General features: G+C 41.5%; 2 protein-coding genes across 2 annotated transcripts in view; one reads left to right on the top strand and one right to left on the bottom strand.

Annotated features, from left to right (window-relative positions):
• The window catches only part of Veph1 (ventricular zone expressed PH domain containing 1), a 368,903-nt gene that overhangs the window by 68,331 nt on the left and 285,000 nt on the right, over positions 1-15,572 (top strand).
• On the bottom strand, positions 6,004-13,062 carry Ptx3 (pentraxin 3). The gene is made up of 3 exons (XM_004652400.2): positions 12,810-13,062; positions 12,015-12,422; positions 6,004-7,207 (listed from the first exon to the last, which is right to left on the bottom strand). Exons 1-3 carry the CDS (start codon positions 12,940-12,942, stop codon positions 6,594-6,596), a joined length of 1,155 nt encoding a protein of 384 aa, XP_004652457.2. The 5' UTR covers positions 12,943-13,062; the 3' UTR covers positions 6,004-6,593.

Raw genomic sequence — 15,572 nt, 5'->3', positions numbered from 1 at the left:
GGGATATGGAAAGATCAAACATGGGTCCTTAGGCTTCACAGGCAAATGCCTTAACCACTAAGCAATCTCTCCAGCCCAAAAACATTTTTTTTAAAAAAGTTTTAAAGAAAACAATTAAGCCTTTCTGGCACTAATTCCAATTTTTATTTGTCTTTTAATTTTTGACTTTAAATAAAACTCATTTATGCAGATTTTTTTTCAAGGGAGGATCTTACTCTAGCTAAGGCTGACCTGGAATTCACTCTATAGTTCCAGACTGGCCTTGAACTTACAACAATCCTCCTACCTTTCCCTTCAAATGCTAGAATTAAAGGCCTGTGCCACCATGTCCAGCAGACTTTATATACAGTTGAATTCATCAATCTTTATTTTATGGTCATGTGTGATACTTAGATTTTCCTGTGTTCTGAGTTTCTTTTTTATAAGAAATAGTTGTATTTTTAAAATAATCCAAGGGCTGGAGAGATGGCGTAGCAGTTAAGGTGCTTGCCTGTGAAGCCTAAAGACCCAGGTTTGATCCCCCAGTACCCACATAAGCTAGATGCACAAAGAGGCACATGTGTCTGGAGTTTGTTTGCAGTGGCTGGATGTCCTGGCACACTCATTATCTCTGTGTATCTGCATCTCTCTCTCTCTCTCTCTCTCTCTCTCTCTCTCTCTCTCTCTCTCTCTCTCCCTTCCTCCCTCCCTCTGTGTATTAAATTAATTAATTAATTAATTAAAAAAAACTAAGGCAAGAATGCCACTTAGGTAATCAATTTTTTTCTGCTTAAGTCATATCAGAGATAATTTTGTCAGGTTCTAACATCAGAACCTTTTCAGAGGAGAGGTCCTGAATAGTTCTCCAAACTTGTTTTTCTACATGAGTATGGGATATATTGCTTGCCCAATATTAAAAAAAATAAGAGCAGGGCTGGAGAGATGGCTTAATGGTTAAGCGCTTGCCTGAGAAGCCTAAGGACCCCAGTTTGAGGCTCGATTCCCCAGGACCCACGTTAACCAGATTCACAAGGGGGCTCATGCATCTGGAGTTATTTGCAGGGACTGGAGGCCCTGGCACACCCATTCTCTGTCTCTCTCTATCTGCTTCTTTCTCTGTCTGTTGCTCTCAAATAAAAAACAAAAATAAAAAATAAGAGTATATCCACTGCTTAGTGCATCTGATATATTATCTACAGCCTTTAAAGTGAGGAAATCTCCAATTTCAAGTAGTTATTTGAGGGTTTATATGAAAGATCTCTTCAAATATTGACTTGGAACTCTGTGATACAATGTACATTGCTGCCATGTCTGAAATCGGTGGTCATAACAATGAAATATGCCTCTCCATCTCTTTTTGTCTTTTACATGATTATCTGGCACAAGTCACAAGATGACCTCAAATGATTTGAAACTTAAGTGGAAAATCCGTAAAAAGAAAATGTGATCTTTTCTCAGAAAGAGTCCAGATTGCTGGTAACAGCCTAGAAAATATTGCCTAGTTAATTATGATAGACTTACTCCATTTCTTTCTTTATGTGAGACAAAATTCAAAAAGCACTGATTAAGTGAATTAGGAATATGGCCATAGAGTACTGCCTCCACATGAAGTACAGCAATGTGCGTGGGTGGGTTGGGGGGGTGATGCTTAGATAGATAAAATATCTGTATTTTTCATAACACCCCAAAATTCACCAGTGATTACTATGATTCTTTTTTCTTATCATCCCCATCATTGCCACTACTTGCATAACTGTCATATACTTGTCATGTGCCACGTTCATATTAAAATATTACAGGCAGGACCATACTTATCATGGAGTTTCATAATCCCTAAAGAGATCTGTAGGCATTAAAAATTCATTCTACAAGTATTTTTAAAGGAAAAGGTTTTACATTGACCATCTCACAGGTTGTTAGGAAAACATTTGCTAGTCAAATATACTAGGTAGTAAGCTACTAAGCAATCCTATAACGTACACTCAACTCAAATAATAATATACGCAGGAAAACGTTAGATACAACATTGTAAAAAGTCAATCCAAGTATGGATCAAAGAATAGAAATACTTTGGAAGGGAAAAGAACCTCTTTGGGGACTGATAATCTTGGATCTGATAAAGTCGGTCTGCACTTCCCGATTTCACCAGCAGATGTAGCTGTGAAGTAGAGGAAGCCTGCCCAGCAGAGGCTATCTGCATGCAGAGCTCTGAAAGTCACCCTGGAGCACATACACTCATACACACACACACACACACACACACACACACACACACACACACAATGTGAAGGAATCCTAATGCTCAAGCATTTTCCATTTTTGTTTGTTCACTTATTTATGTTTTAATACACTGGAGACAACATGAAAAACATTTTTTTTAACTTTTCTTATTATTTATTTATTTGAGATAGACACAGGAAGAGGCAGACAGAGAGAGTGAGTGAGTATGGGCACAGAAAGTCCTCCTGTCACACTGCAAAGGAGCTCTGGCTTTACATGGGTATTAAGTAGTTGAACCCAGGACAGTAGGCTTTGCAAGCTATCACCTTTAGTCACTAGGCCATCTTCCCAGCCCACAAATGGTTTTTCAAGGTAGGGTGTCACTCTAGTCCAGGCTGACCTGGAATCCACTCTGTAGTCTCAGGGTGGCATCAAACTCATAGTGGTCCTCCTACCTCTGCCTCCCGAGTGCTAGGATTAAGGGTGTGAGCCACCATGCTTGGCCCATATATCTTTTTCTAAACTGCAAGCGTTTTAATTTGCATTGTATTCCAAAAAGGTACATCTCCCAGCATAAAAGCCCAGTAACATGTTCCATTCACTTTTTCAACAAAAAGGGCTTAATTCAACAGTATTATCTATTATCTTATAATCTTCTGATCTTTCCACAAAATAAGGGCACCTTTGAATAGCAGCAAACATCTGGTTGGATTTCACTGGTGCTTAGTTAGGGTGAACGATCTTGCTTCAAGTGTTATGCTTATTTTGAATGGTTATTTTTTAAATTTAATTTGTTTATTTGAGAGAGAGAGAATGAGCACACCAGGGCTTCCAGCCACTACACACAAACGACAGAGAGAGAGAAAGAATAGGCACACTAGAGCCTCTAGCCACTGCAAATAAACTCTAGACACATGTGCCACCATATATATCTGGCTTATGTGGGTTCTGGGGATTCAAACCTGGGTCCTTAGACTTCATAGGTAAGTGCCTTAACCACTAAACCATCTCTGTGGCTCTAGATTGATGATTTTTTTGTTGCTGTTTTTTTTTTTTTTTTTGGAAACAACATGAAAAACATTTTTAAAATAAGTATTTAATTTCAGATATGAGTTTATGGTCAGAAAACAACTTCATGTACAATAATACAATATCTTATCTGCTTACTAACCCTCATTGAGATGGCAAGTTCTGTTACTTAATAAGATGTAGAAAGATTAGTTGACTATGTCTCATAATTAGTAAGGTAGGTGGTGCCAGGGTTGAAAGGCTAGATTTCTGACCCAGAAAGCTTTCTTCCACACTGCAGGCAAACTTACCAGACTGACGCAAGGACCAGGAGTCCCATCCATTCATGTTCATTGAATCTAAGACTGGATAAGTGAATAGACACAGTTCCTTTAATCAAGACTTTGAACTTTAGGAATGCTGATTCTTAGCTGGCTTCAAAGGCAATTCTAGAAGAGCTGGAGCGGTTGTCTTCAGTAAATAAGCTCCAACGATTCTTCAGTCTCAGCCCCCTACCATGGACTGGTTTACAGACATAGTTGGCCATGTCCAGCTTTTTATGTGGGTCCTGGGGAATAGAATTTAGGTGATCTTAGGCCCACATTCTTATGCTGCAAGCACACTGTGGCAGTTTGATTCAGTTGTCCCCCATAAACTTTAGTATTCTGAATGCTAGGTTCCTGATAGCAGTTTGGGAATTAACACCTCCTAGAGGCAGTGTATTGTTGGGGGCAGGCTCATGAGTGTTGTAACCAGCTTCTTCTTGCCAGTGTTTGGCACAATCTCCTGTTGCCAATTGTCCACATTATGTTGGCCAGGAGGTGATGTCCACCCTCTGCTCATGTCACCATTTTCCCCTGCCATCATGGAGCTTCCCCTCCAGTCTGTAAGCCAAAATAAATCCTTTTTTCCCCACAAGCTGTGCTCGGTTGGATGTTTTCTACCAGTAATATGAACCTGACTGCACAAACCTGCTAAGCTGTCTCTCTAGCCCCTGTCTTGTTAATTTGATTTTGAATTAAGGGGAATAGGTTGCATCAACAATTAGTAATGGGTTAAAGAAGATAATATTTATGTATATTGTAAAAACATGCAAAAACAGAAATTTTAAAAGATAAGGTTAATTACAAATAATCATTATTTTAACTTTTTTTTAATCAAGAGGTCATTTATTGATGCATTTTTTAAAAACAAGGAGAAAATGGTGTTTTTCCCTCCTGTCAAAGAAGTCCAGGAGCAGACAGCTCAGGGAGGTCCTGGTAGTTTCATAGTTACCAGGAACCTACGCATCTACATTTCTTTGCATGAAATTTTATGCTCTAAGATATTTGCTCAGCCATCATTCCTGTGTTCTAATCAGAGAGGATGAGAAACATTAAAGTGTTGGTCACAGTTTAACCATATGCCATGTCTAGCTGCAAGCATGCCACCAAAACTAGAGCTCTAGGGTTAGGGAAAGAGGGAAATAGATATGAAAGAATAAATCCTTGGCATAAGCACTTACCAGACACTGCCCTTGCAGATGCACTTCTACTTTCACCATTCAAGGACTTTTGTATGTATTTTCTTCTGTTTATTTCTTCTTTGTTCTCAACAGGTAGTTGCTATTTAAAAAAAAAAAAAGCTAATGTACCCTGACAAGTGTGTCATATTATGAGTTTGCAGTTATCTTAGCCTCCATCTTCTGAGGTGTCTCAAACAGATCACATTCATGCAGAAGAAAGTGAGAACCTGCCTAAGTTTGGGTGCAATATTTCTTCCTGCTGACAGGGAGCATGGAGTAGCACAACAAGGACTTAGCATGTGGCCAGTGTACCAGGAACCTTGGGCTATGCAATTTTGAAATATGAGTGTGGTCTGTCAGCTCATAAGTACAAGTTGTGACCTGATTATGTAGGCTTTAAGAGCAAGGTGAGGCTGTACTGACTCCATGAGCATCCTTGAAATTTTAGATTAGTGGCACTTCATGTCTGAAAGGTACCCTTCTCTTACTGAGAAGATCCCAGACGGCATCTAAGGTCACTCAGCTGGTTAGTTATAAACTTACCATTGGCATTATTTACCACTTCTCATGAACAGGAAATGGCCTGTGGATGTCCAGGCCCTGTCTTTAAGTGGGATAACTTGTCACTGTGGTTCTATCATATTTCAGCAGCAGCTTGGACATGCTCTTCTCCCAGCCCTGGCATAGAACCCTCAGGAGAAGATCACTGGCTTAATGGGGAGCCTTATCCACCCTCCACTCCTGAGTGAGTAGGGCTTGACTGTCCTTCCCCTTATGAGGAAGAGAATGGGTATGGTTTGGGGACTGGAGTTGTTCCAGATTCTTAGGTCTTTGTGATGATAGACCTAAGTCATTTCTTGCAGGTATCTCATGAAGCTGAGAACACTGATACATGCTGGTTTATTTCATGTGACAAATGTGCAGTTAATCATGTATACTCTTATATATGAATTCATTTCTTCCTCAGTTTCCTGATCTCCCTGTTGAGAAAACAAGAGCTGGAGCTGTTGTCTTCAGTATACAAACCCCAGAAATAATTCAGTCTCTGCTCCCACCATGGGCTGGTTTGCAGACATAGTTGGTCATGCCCAGAATTTACTTAGCCCAGATTGTATTTATTATGCTTTAAAAAGCCAAAACTTATAATAGCAGCACAGTTTGTTTCTAGCTATATTAACTATTGCTTGGTACATGGGAGTCTCTGAAAAGTAATTGCCTAGTTTAAATGAAAAAAGAAAACTGTGCATTTACTTTAAAAAAATCTCTTAAACTTACAATTGAAGGACACAAAGGAGTTTATAAAACATTTTATTTACAGTAAAGATTTACAAAAATAAAATTAATACAAATCCACTTTACAATATAACTTACACAACTACCTTCTCCAAAAAAGGAGCACCTGGTTATCACATAAACTACATTCTTAATTGTTAAGTCACTTGGTAGCATAAATATATTCTATCCTCATTTTTTTGTGACAAGATACATAGCAATAACAATAAACAATGGACAGACAAGAAGTCTTGTTTTGCAACCTTCCAATGTAAAATGCCATTTCAGGCCAAAACAAGATCAAAGTAAAATAATCGTCCTTCTGTCCACGGCACAGTCTTTTTTAATTATTTGAGAGTTTATCTGCAGAGACACAACATTAATCTGAAAGCACCATGGCATGAAGTCTGGTAACAGTATCCCCAAAACTTTCTCCAATGTCTCCCCTTCAACTGCTTAGCCAGTATTTTGCCAAGATAAATAAAAGACCAATCTCAGCACTCTCCATTAGCCTGGAGTGTTACTGCACACTGAAGTTTACAGAGTTTCCCAACTGGCAAATATTTAGTGTGAGTTTCCTTCTTTGGCTCCAAGTGGGGTTTCACAACACTTAAGACACATACTGCGCTCCTCCGTGGGGCTGAATCTCGGTGACTCCCCAGCCCACAATGTCCCCCCGGAGGTGACAGGACTCCTCTGCTCCACGCTCTCTTATCTCCCCCGGGCTCAGCACTCGGTCCCAGATATTGAAGCCTGTGAGTCTTCCAGAAAACGCTAAGGTTTCATCAAACCCCCCGCCCACACAGCAACCATTCTTTTCTTGGCCAATCTGCAGGATTCCTCCCTCAGGAACAATGTGCCCTGTGCCCATCCCCACAGCTGTGGCCACCAGCTCCCCGCTGGCCCACAAGGCCATGCTCCCATTCTCGGAAGTCCAGGTACCACACAAGTGGGTCCACTTTCCCAGGAAAACCGTGCCATCCGCAGCCAGCCTGTTCTCCTCTCCTCCCACCACAAACACCAGGGCCTGAGAGCTCAGGTACAGCTGGATCTCATAGGGATTCCTCTTGGTGCCATAGGAGAACAGGATGGTTTTGTTTAATACGTCAGTAGCTTTGACCCAAATGCAAGTACTGAAAGCCTCCAGCTTCATTGGTCTCACAGGATGAACACTGCCAAAAATCTTCTTGGAACGCATTGGGAATAAAATCGCTGTTTCACAGCCTAGGGTTTAAAAAAAAAAAAAAAAAAGAAGAGAAAAAAAAAGGTGAGGGGGAAAATGCAGATTCATTAGGAATCATTCTGGTAGTTATGTGAACATAGGCATTTAACTGGTGACTATATGCAGTGGTGTGTTAGGACTGAAAGGAGCCTCACCACCCATCTCTATGGTGTAGATAATGAATAAGGAAAAGTGACTTGTTTTTCAGTGAAACATCTGAATAAAGCAGTGTATAAGTAGAAGTTCATTCAGCCACAAAATAACACAAGTCATGCTGAGTAACCATTGCCCCATGCAATCAACTTATTTTCTTTCTTATCATACTGTTAGAATGTTGAATCACAATGCATTAACTTTGGACAATGATTCTATAATTTTGAAGGATTTACAACCCACCTTGTTTCCCCCTTCCTATCTTCAGCAGGGTCCTAGAATAGTAAACCTAGCTCATTTCAGGTAGCCATAATCAACATACCTTTGAAAAGTAAGTTCTAGAATAGAGAAGTTCACGAGAAACACATTTTAATATGCTGTGTGTTCTTGTATGTTTGGGAACTTTACAGAGTTTATAGCAAACTACACTTTGTATTGTTTTTATTATTAATATTATTATTATGGGGTGGTTGAGATAGGGTGTTCATATAGACCAGGCTCACCTCAAACTGGCTATGTAACTTGAAGATGACCTTAAACTCTTCATCCTCCTGACTCCACCTCCAAAGTACTGAGCTCACAGGTCTAAGCCATCAACCCCAGTTTACAAACTCCCCTTTGAAAGGCAGCAATGTACTACAATGATGACTAATGTTCATTGAGTACTCACTATGTTCCAAACACTGTTCTAATAAATGTATATGTCATTTTGAGCCATCCTCCAATTGACCTTTAAAGATGGCCTTTTAATTCCCATTTGAGAGATGAAAATCTTGAAGCAAAGTCAAATTGTCTATGCTATTGAAAGACCCAGAGACTAAATTAAAGCCATGAAGGGATTCAGTAAGGTGCTGCCCTGGCTGGGCCTAACTTTCAGGTTTTCCGTTTAGGCAGAAGGCAACCACCCTGACATATGGTTAGGAAAGGTGCCCACCCAAAGGCCAGAGTCACCCCTAGCCTAGACCTGCCCAGAACATGCCTGAGGCCTGTCCTCTCTGCTCTTTCTGCCCCAGCCAATCACCTGGGGTTCCCCTAGCTCCCACCTCAGTCCTGCTCCCAATTTTGCCCGCAGAAATCCCAAGCCAATCAGAAAAATACTGTTTAAATCAACCAATCATGTACCCATCCCCTTCTTCTATGTTCAAATCCCTATAAATCCCTACCATGCCACTATGGGGGCTCTTGCATGGATCCACTGAGTTGGTGAAGTCAAGGGACGGAGCTTAAGCCCGAATTAAAAAATGCTCCTTGCCCTTGCATACGTGTTTGGTTCTCCTTGGTGGTCACTGGGGGTGCTGAGAACTGGGCATAACACTATCATTTTAAAACTCAAGTTTTAGCGAGGCATGGTGGCTCATGCCTTTAATCCCAGCACTTGGGAGGCAGAAGTAGGAGGATTGCCATGAGTTTGCGTCCACCCTGAAACTCCATAGTGAATTCCAGGTCAGCCTGGGCTAGAGTGAGACCCTCCCTCGAAAAACCAAAAAAAAAAAAAAAAAAAACCCTCAAGTTTGAACTTGAGAAGTCTGTTTGCAACTTCCACATCCTTATCCTTAACTAACACATGATATTGTACCTTTTGATCTAGAACCCCTGCATTAGGTTTGTTTTACTGCTCCTTAATACAATGTGAATTCAATCAATGTGCCTCATCATCTCTCCAGTCTTTAGCATTTATGAAAGGCCCTTCCTGAGCAGCAAGAGCATGACACTCAAGAACTGGGCAGAGTAAAGATCAGCTTGAAAGCTTACTGTGTCCACACGCTTATGAACAATAGTTATAGAAAAGCTTTAAAAGAGAAAATTCTTCCAAAAATCTGGTTGGAGAATGTGTTACTGCTAAGAATACTTAGCAGGGAGGAACTTTTGGACATGGGGGGAGGGCTTAGTTTAACCTCATCTCAAGGTCACCTCACCTCTGGGACCTGAAGATACTGAAGATCCAGGTGTCCTTGAGAAATGGTGGTGGTGGTGCTGAAACCATTAATCTCAATCTCTCTCGATAGATAGATAGATAGATAGATAGATAGATAGATAGATATAGAGAGAAAGTCTTTGAAAACTAAGTTAGGACTAGGTGTTCACCTTATACCAACATAAAGGAGAGATGCTATAAGATAACATTGAAAAGACTAATGAACATATAGAACTGAGGGACATCAAATGTCTGTGTGAAATGTAATGAGCCCATCTAAATGGTTTGAAGATAGCTAGGATCTGTCTTGAAAGCATGAAAAAAAGTAAATCTTCAGCTACAAAGATGTCTTCGTGGTTAAGGTGCTTGCCTGCAAAGCCTGAGGACCCAGGTTCGATTCCCCAGTACCCATGTAAGACAGATGCACAAGGGAGCATATACACCTGGAGTTTTTTTTTTTTTTTTCAGTGGCTTAAGGCTCTGGCATGCTCATTTCTCTCTCTCTCTTTCTCTCTGCCGCTCTCAAAACAATAAAATATTTCTTTAAATGTAAATCTTATCTTTTGGTAATATTCAAATATATTGAGTTAGAAAAACTCACATAAAGGCAACTACAATGCCAGTGCCCAAAACTGGCTTTATCATTCTTGAAACTTCAAGTTATTTCATTAAACAATTAAAACCAAAGTTTTCTTAAACTAATTTTTAATGAGGAGCTGTTCAATGAATTTTGTAGGTGTGACTTCTTCAGCTGCATCTAATAAATCAAATAAGAATCATAAAACAAAAGATCACTGTATCCATGGGGGTTTGAAATAAATACTCCTGTCCTTGTACGTTTTAGCAAAATGCCATTCAACAGTGTACCTACTACAATCAACTTGACTGCCTTCCTGTTCAATCAAGGCCAGGCAGTCAGCATTGCATGCCACCATGGCCTATGATTGTGTCTAGGAAACCAGCTTCCCTGTAGGCTGCAGCAGCCACTCAAGGTCATACAATGGTGCTTTATGTTGGCAAAGTTTTGTGAAATTCCTTTGGGGAACAGTTATTGAGTCGCTTGATACCCATTTAAAATGTCAGAATCTCTCCGTTGAAATGGCTTTTAACTAATAAGTATTTGTAATTATATTATCAAAACCAAACAAAATTAAAAGCAGGTTCTTAAGAGGCCAATCACAGAATGGCTAGGAATCGCCTAGGAACCAAACTGGCAGGAGACAAAGAGAGGAGAAATCATAGCATGTAGGTGAAAGTATTATTGGATGGAATAAGAATTACATTTTAAAGTTCAGAATTCTAAATTCTAGCAGAGGCAAGGGTGAAAATTTGAGTAATTCTTTCTTTTTGGGTACATTATATGTACAATGACTTTCACACATTTTGTAAAATGAGAAATACGATACATTAAAGTAACGACAAAATTAGAATTCTCATTTGTCTCCCCTCACACTGAGTTCTGCTTTAGACTGATGTCTAATTAAATATTAATTAGAGAAAAAGCCCAATTCCTTAATTTTTAAAGAATTGGGCTTTGTCCTGACAACCAGTCTTGAAACATTTAGGGGAAAAAATATACTGTTCTGGTGTGGGTTCTGTAATGTTAAGAGAAGCATTTTCTCAAGCCTGCCTGTGAACTCTTCTCCTTACCTCATCGGAAGAGTTGTTTCATTAGAAACACAAGATGGTAATGTGTGTCATTATTTTCTGTATCTGAGATTCTCCTGAAAAGTGCAAGCTGTATTTTCCTACAAAGGATAATGATTTTCTAAAACATTCCACACGGGATTTTACATCACTGTTTCTCAGAATCTTTGATTACAAAGGAGTATTTCTGTGCTCCACGTCTCCCATTTCTTTAACTAGCTTTCCAGTATATTCTTTGGGGCTCCAAAGTCTGTTAGGGGGCCTATGAAGGTGGCAAATGGGGAGGGGGGACTTTGACAAGCTATGTACTGTGTTTTCTCAGGGAAATGGATGGTTCATCTACGCTCTGACTCCTGTACCTGACTTCCCAGTATTCTGACCTTCAAGGTGGAACTAATTCCACAGACCCCGCGGGCTGGGGAATCCTTGTGGAATTTTGCTGAAATCACATTCAGCTTGGAGTCTAGCTCAGAAGACGCAGGGAGGAGGAGTTGGACAGAGGGAGGGAAAGGTCGCTGGAAGTTATCCTGGGCCCTGGAATAGTGCGTGGGTAACCAGAGCTCCTGGAATGGTGCGCGGGAAACCAGAGAAGTGGGGCTGGAAAAAAATTAGAAGACGTGGAAATCCCTAACGGAGGGAAGCTGAGCAGCGTGAGGGAACACGGTTCAACACTGCCAATGGAGTAGTGGGATCGGGTGTCAGGGGCCTTGTTGTCTATTTCCAGACTGATGGTTAACCTCCCGGCTCCCCCCTACCGCCCCGCTGTCCTTTGGGTTCCTGGGGCTGAAGTATATTTGTTTTAAAAGGCGATCTGCCTGCCTGACATGGTGTGCCTGCGGTCTGCGGGCACGCATTCAGAGAAGGGTGCTGTGTGTGCAGTTTCCTATCCAATCCAGCCTGACTTGTGCAGGCAGAGAAGGGGTGGTGTATGCACTTCATTCACCAGCGGCCCGTGCAGACAGATATTGGAGGAGGGGGGGGGGGCGAGCAGAGTGCGCAGTTTCCCATTCACTCCAGCCTGAGTGGGCAGCGCGGGACGCGCCCGTGGATCCCCGAGGAAGGGGCAGGGCCCCATGCCTCGAGTCCTTTCTTACCTGCTGGCAGCCAGCGGCGAGCGGCCCAGCCCAGCCCAGCGCGCAGGTCGGCCCTGGTGCGCCGCAGCTCCAGGAGCACCGCGTCCAGGGTGCGCCCGGCCGCCTCCCGCGGCGGTCCCGCGTCCTCCAGGCGCGCCAGGCGGCGGCCCGCATCGCGGCTCTCCTGCAGCAGCCGGTCCAGCGCGCGCGCCAGCCTAGCCTCGGCGGCCGCCCCAGCAGCAGAAGCGCGCGGCCTGGCCAGGAGGGTTGCTGCCAGCCCGCCGAGCTCCGCCTGCAGCCTCTGCAGCTCGCCGCGGAGCACGTCGTCGGTGGCCTGCAGCAGCATGCTCTCCCTCATCTGCGAGTTCTCCAGCATGATGAAGAGTTTGTCCCACTCAGAGTGCTCTTGGCGACAGTCGCACAGCGTGGCTAGAGCGCGGGACACACACGCGTTAAGAGCCTGCCAAGACCTTCCTCGGGTGTGCTTTGTATAAGTGACCACCCTCGGTGATCCCAAGTCACAGCCTGTCCCCAGCATTCCTCTACTTTTTAAGGACACCTCCGAAAACTGCGTGTAAATTATCTCCAAAACGACATAAAAATCATTCGTTCAGGTATAGATAAAACTGAATTCTGAACCTATTGCAGAAGTAATTATTTAAAGTCCCCACTTTCCTCAGGTAGCTCTCACTTTTTGCAGAACAACGAATATTTTTAGCTTGTTTCACATGGGCTACAAAGTAATTGTATATTATTTGGGCCAAGAGAGATGGGATATGCGGGGGCGGGGGCCAGAGAAAGTTGAAATGAACTTACGGTCCTCGGTGGTGGGATGAAGCCCATTGTCAATTTCGTTGTCCAAATTCACATACATGAGCTCATAATCATCAGAGTTCTCCGCCCTCACTGCCGACCTAAGAGCGCACAGCAGGAACGCGAGGAGACGCATGGCCGGAGACCAAGTTCAAGGCTGGCGGTGGCTGCCTGGAAGCAGCAAGGCCGAGCGGAGTTGGGAGCTGCAGAAGAGTAAGCGAGAGGCGGGAGTTGAGCCCTTAATAAACGCGGGGAAAGTCTGAATAAGGATGAATGAGTAATGCCCGTGGCACAGCGCAGAGGGAGTTCCCCTGGATTTGGGGGAGGGGGCTGGGTGGGAGAGCAAGGGAGACTGGGAAGTTGTGCAATATTAAACCACAAGGTTTACCCCACAGGAAAATTAATTGGATGAGAATCAGGGGAAAGAAGTGAGAAACTAGCTTTCACTGCGCCCCTACCCCCGTCCCCAGGTTTAATTAGCTCTTGTAACTTGAATTGATTGGTAGCACTATAGCAGAGACGGTGTAGAGAAGTCAGGGGCTCAGAAGTGTGGGTGCAAATCATCATTTTGGCACTTAGTGTACGCTTTCATTAGTTTCATAACCCTTTAAACTATAGAAAATTCCTTTTTTTCCACTTTTCTTTTTTGTATTTATTTCTTTGGGGAGGAAGAGTCAGACAGAGTTTGAATATGGGTGCTACTGTGTATCTGGCTCTATGTGGATACTGGGGAGTCAAACTTAGTCCACCAGGCTTTGTAACCAAGTGCTTTTAACTGCTGAGCCATCTCTCCAGCCCCCACTTTTCTTTTGAACCCTCTCAGAAGTCCAAGCTATGGAAGATGGCTCTAAGATAACCGACACATAACTCCCATGAGTTAGCAGTCACCTCCATTGTGAGTTCTTTTGTCTTTCCTCCTTCTGCAGTTGAACCTGAGCCTATATAAAAACACTTTTCATGGTTAAACGTAAACTGAGAAAGAGCTAGGGGAAAGGAATAATCTAATTTTAGGTGCCTCCCCATAATCTGGTATTATGTAGACATTGTATTATCCTGCAAGGCTTAGAGGCAAGGTTCTTGTTTTAAAATTAAATTTAGTGATACCTCTTTCTGACAATATATGGAAGTCTATGACAACTGAAAAATTTTTCTGTGCCAAATACCTAGATTGACACATGATCATAATAGTAACAAAAACTGAAAACATTCTGATGGGTTCCAATAAAGCAACAAAACTACCCAGTGGCCAAAGATAGGTGAGTAAAAGTAACACAAACTGGTCAGCTCTTGGGTGCCTGCCAGGCCATGCTGGAGGTGAAGGAGGTGGGGTGGTCACTCAGAACTGTTCCACTGAGGATTAGGGGAAATGATTAAAAGTGAGGCCTTTCCTCAAATCAGAACCCTCCACCCTCCAAAGGACGAATTTTTAGTCCAGTAGGTACCCCACTTTTTGCCCTTGCACTAGAACATTGGAAGCACACATGACTCGCTTTGAACACTACAAAACCCTTAAGAGCTTGTGACTTCAGAATTGCTCTCTCACATTTGAAATTTAAGTGTACATACCCTATGCCACAGTATGAATAAATTTAAAGTCAAACATGTATAAACATCTGAGGGACTAACCCATCATAAATGTGAATCAGCAAAAATACAAAAAGGATTACCCCCCCAAGAGCTTCATTTATTTAAAATATCAAATAAAAACTAGTAAACAGAGATGTGAACATTTATTTAAGGTTTCAAAGAAGAAGTGGCAATATGAAATAGTAAGATGATATTAGTGAAAAGAAAAGGGCTAAGGAGAATTTTTAAAGAGCCATATGTAACTGCTAAAAGATTTTCAAAGATAATTGAACTTTTTAGAAAGCTCAAAGAAATTAAGAAATTAGACAAAGTTGAAGAGCATATTAATGAATTAGAAGACAGTCTAGAAAACTATCCAAAAAAACACTTCTCTTATGTTCAATAAAGTTTGCAAAACCCTTCCATTACTCAAGAGGATAATTTCAAAAATTACTTTTACTTTGTTCAAAACTTTTTGTAAGAATCCTAAGGACAGCCACCCAAAACAAGCCAGAAGCAACAGTCTATCCAAATAGAAGTGATACAGAGAACCTAAAAAGTTACAAACCTTGATCTACTGAATAGAAAGTGCAGACAAAGCAAGATCAATAAAAGCATAACATATCGTGGTTAAAATAAATATATGTATATAAACCCCAAACATTAGGGAAGCATATTTTTTAATTAAGAGACAGAGGTTGTCAGACAGGAATATTTTACAAATCCAACAGTATGTCACTTCGAAAAACAACATGTAAAGCACAAGAAAGAAGAATATTGAAACATTTAAAAATTAAAAGAGAAAGAAGAAAAATAACTGAATAAATAAAAAGCAGTCAGGAGTGGTGGCACTTACCTGTAATCCTGGCACCAGAGAAGCAGAAGTGGGAGGACTGTAACACATTCAAGGCCAGTCTGTGCTGTGAGTCCCTGTCTCAAAGACAAACCCAAGAAATCCCTAAAGATAAATAAGTAATAAACAAAAAGGAAGGAGGAGAATATATCAAGACATGGTATTTAATAAATTTAGCAAAGCATATTAATAGATATGTACAAAAATGATGGTTCTATGATGATAAAATATGTCCTTTAATAGCAAGGAAGCTCAGCATTGTCTAACAAAACAGTTCCAAAAATACATAGAAAATTTGAGTGAATTATAGAAAGAAATTAAAGAGTGAGTTATTATGGAAGAAAATT

This window comes from Jaculus jaculus, chromosome 11, assembly GCF_020740685.1.
Source record: "Jaculus jaculus isolate mJacJac1 chromosome 11, mJacJac1.mat.Y.cur, whole genome shotgun sequence".
In the NCBI taxonomy this organism is placed as follows: domain Eukaryota; kingdom Metazoa; phylum Chordata; class Mammalia; order Rodentia; family Dipodidae; genus Jaculus; species Jaculus jaculus.
The sequence above is the reverse complement of the archived record's forward strand: the minus strand, read 5'-3'. Positions and strand labels throughout refer to the sequence as shown.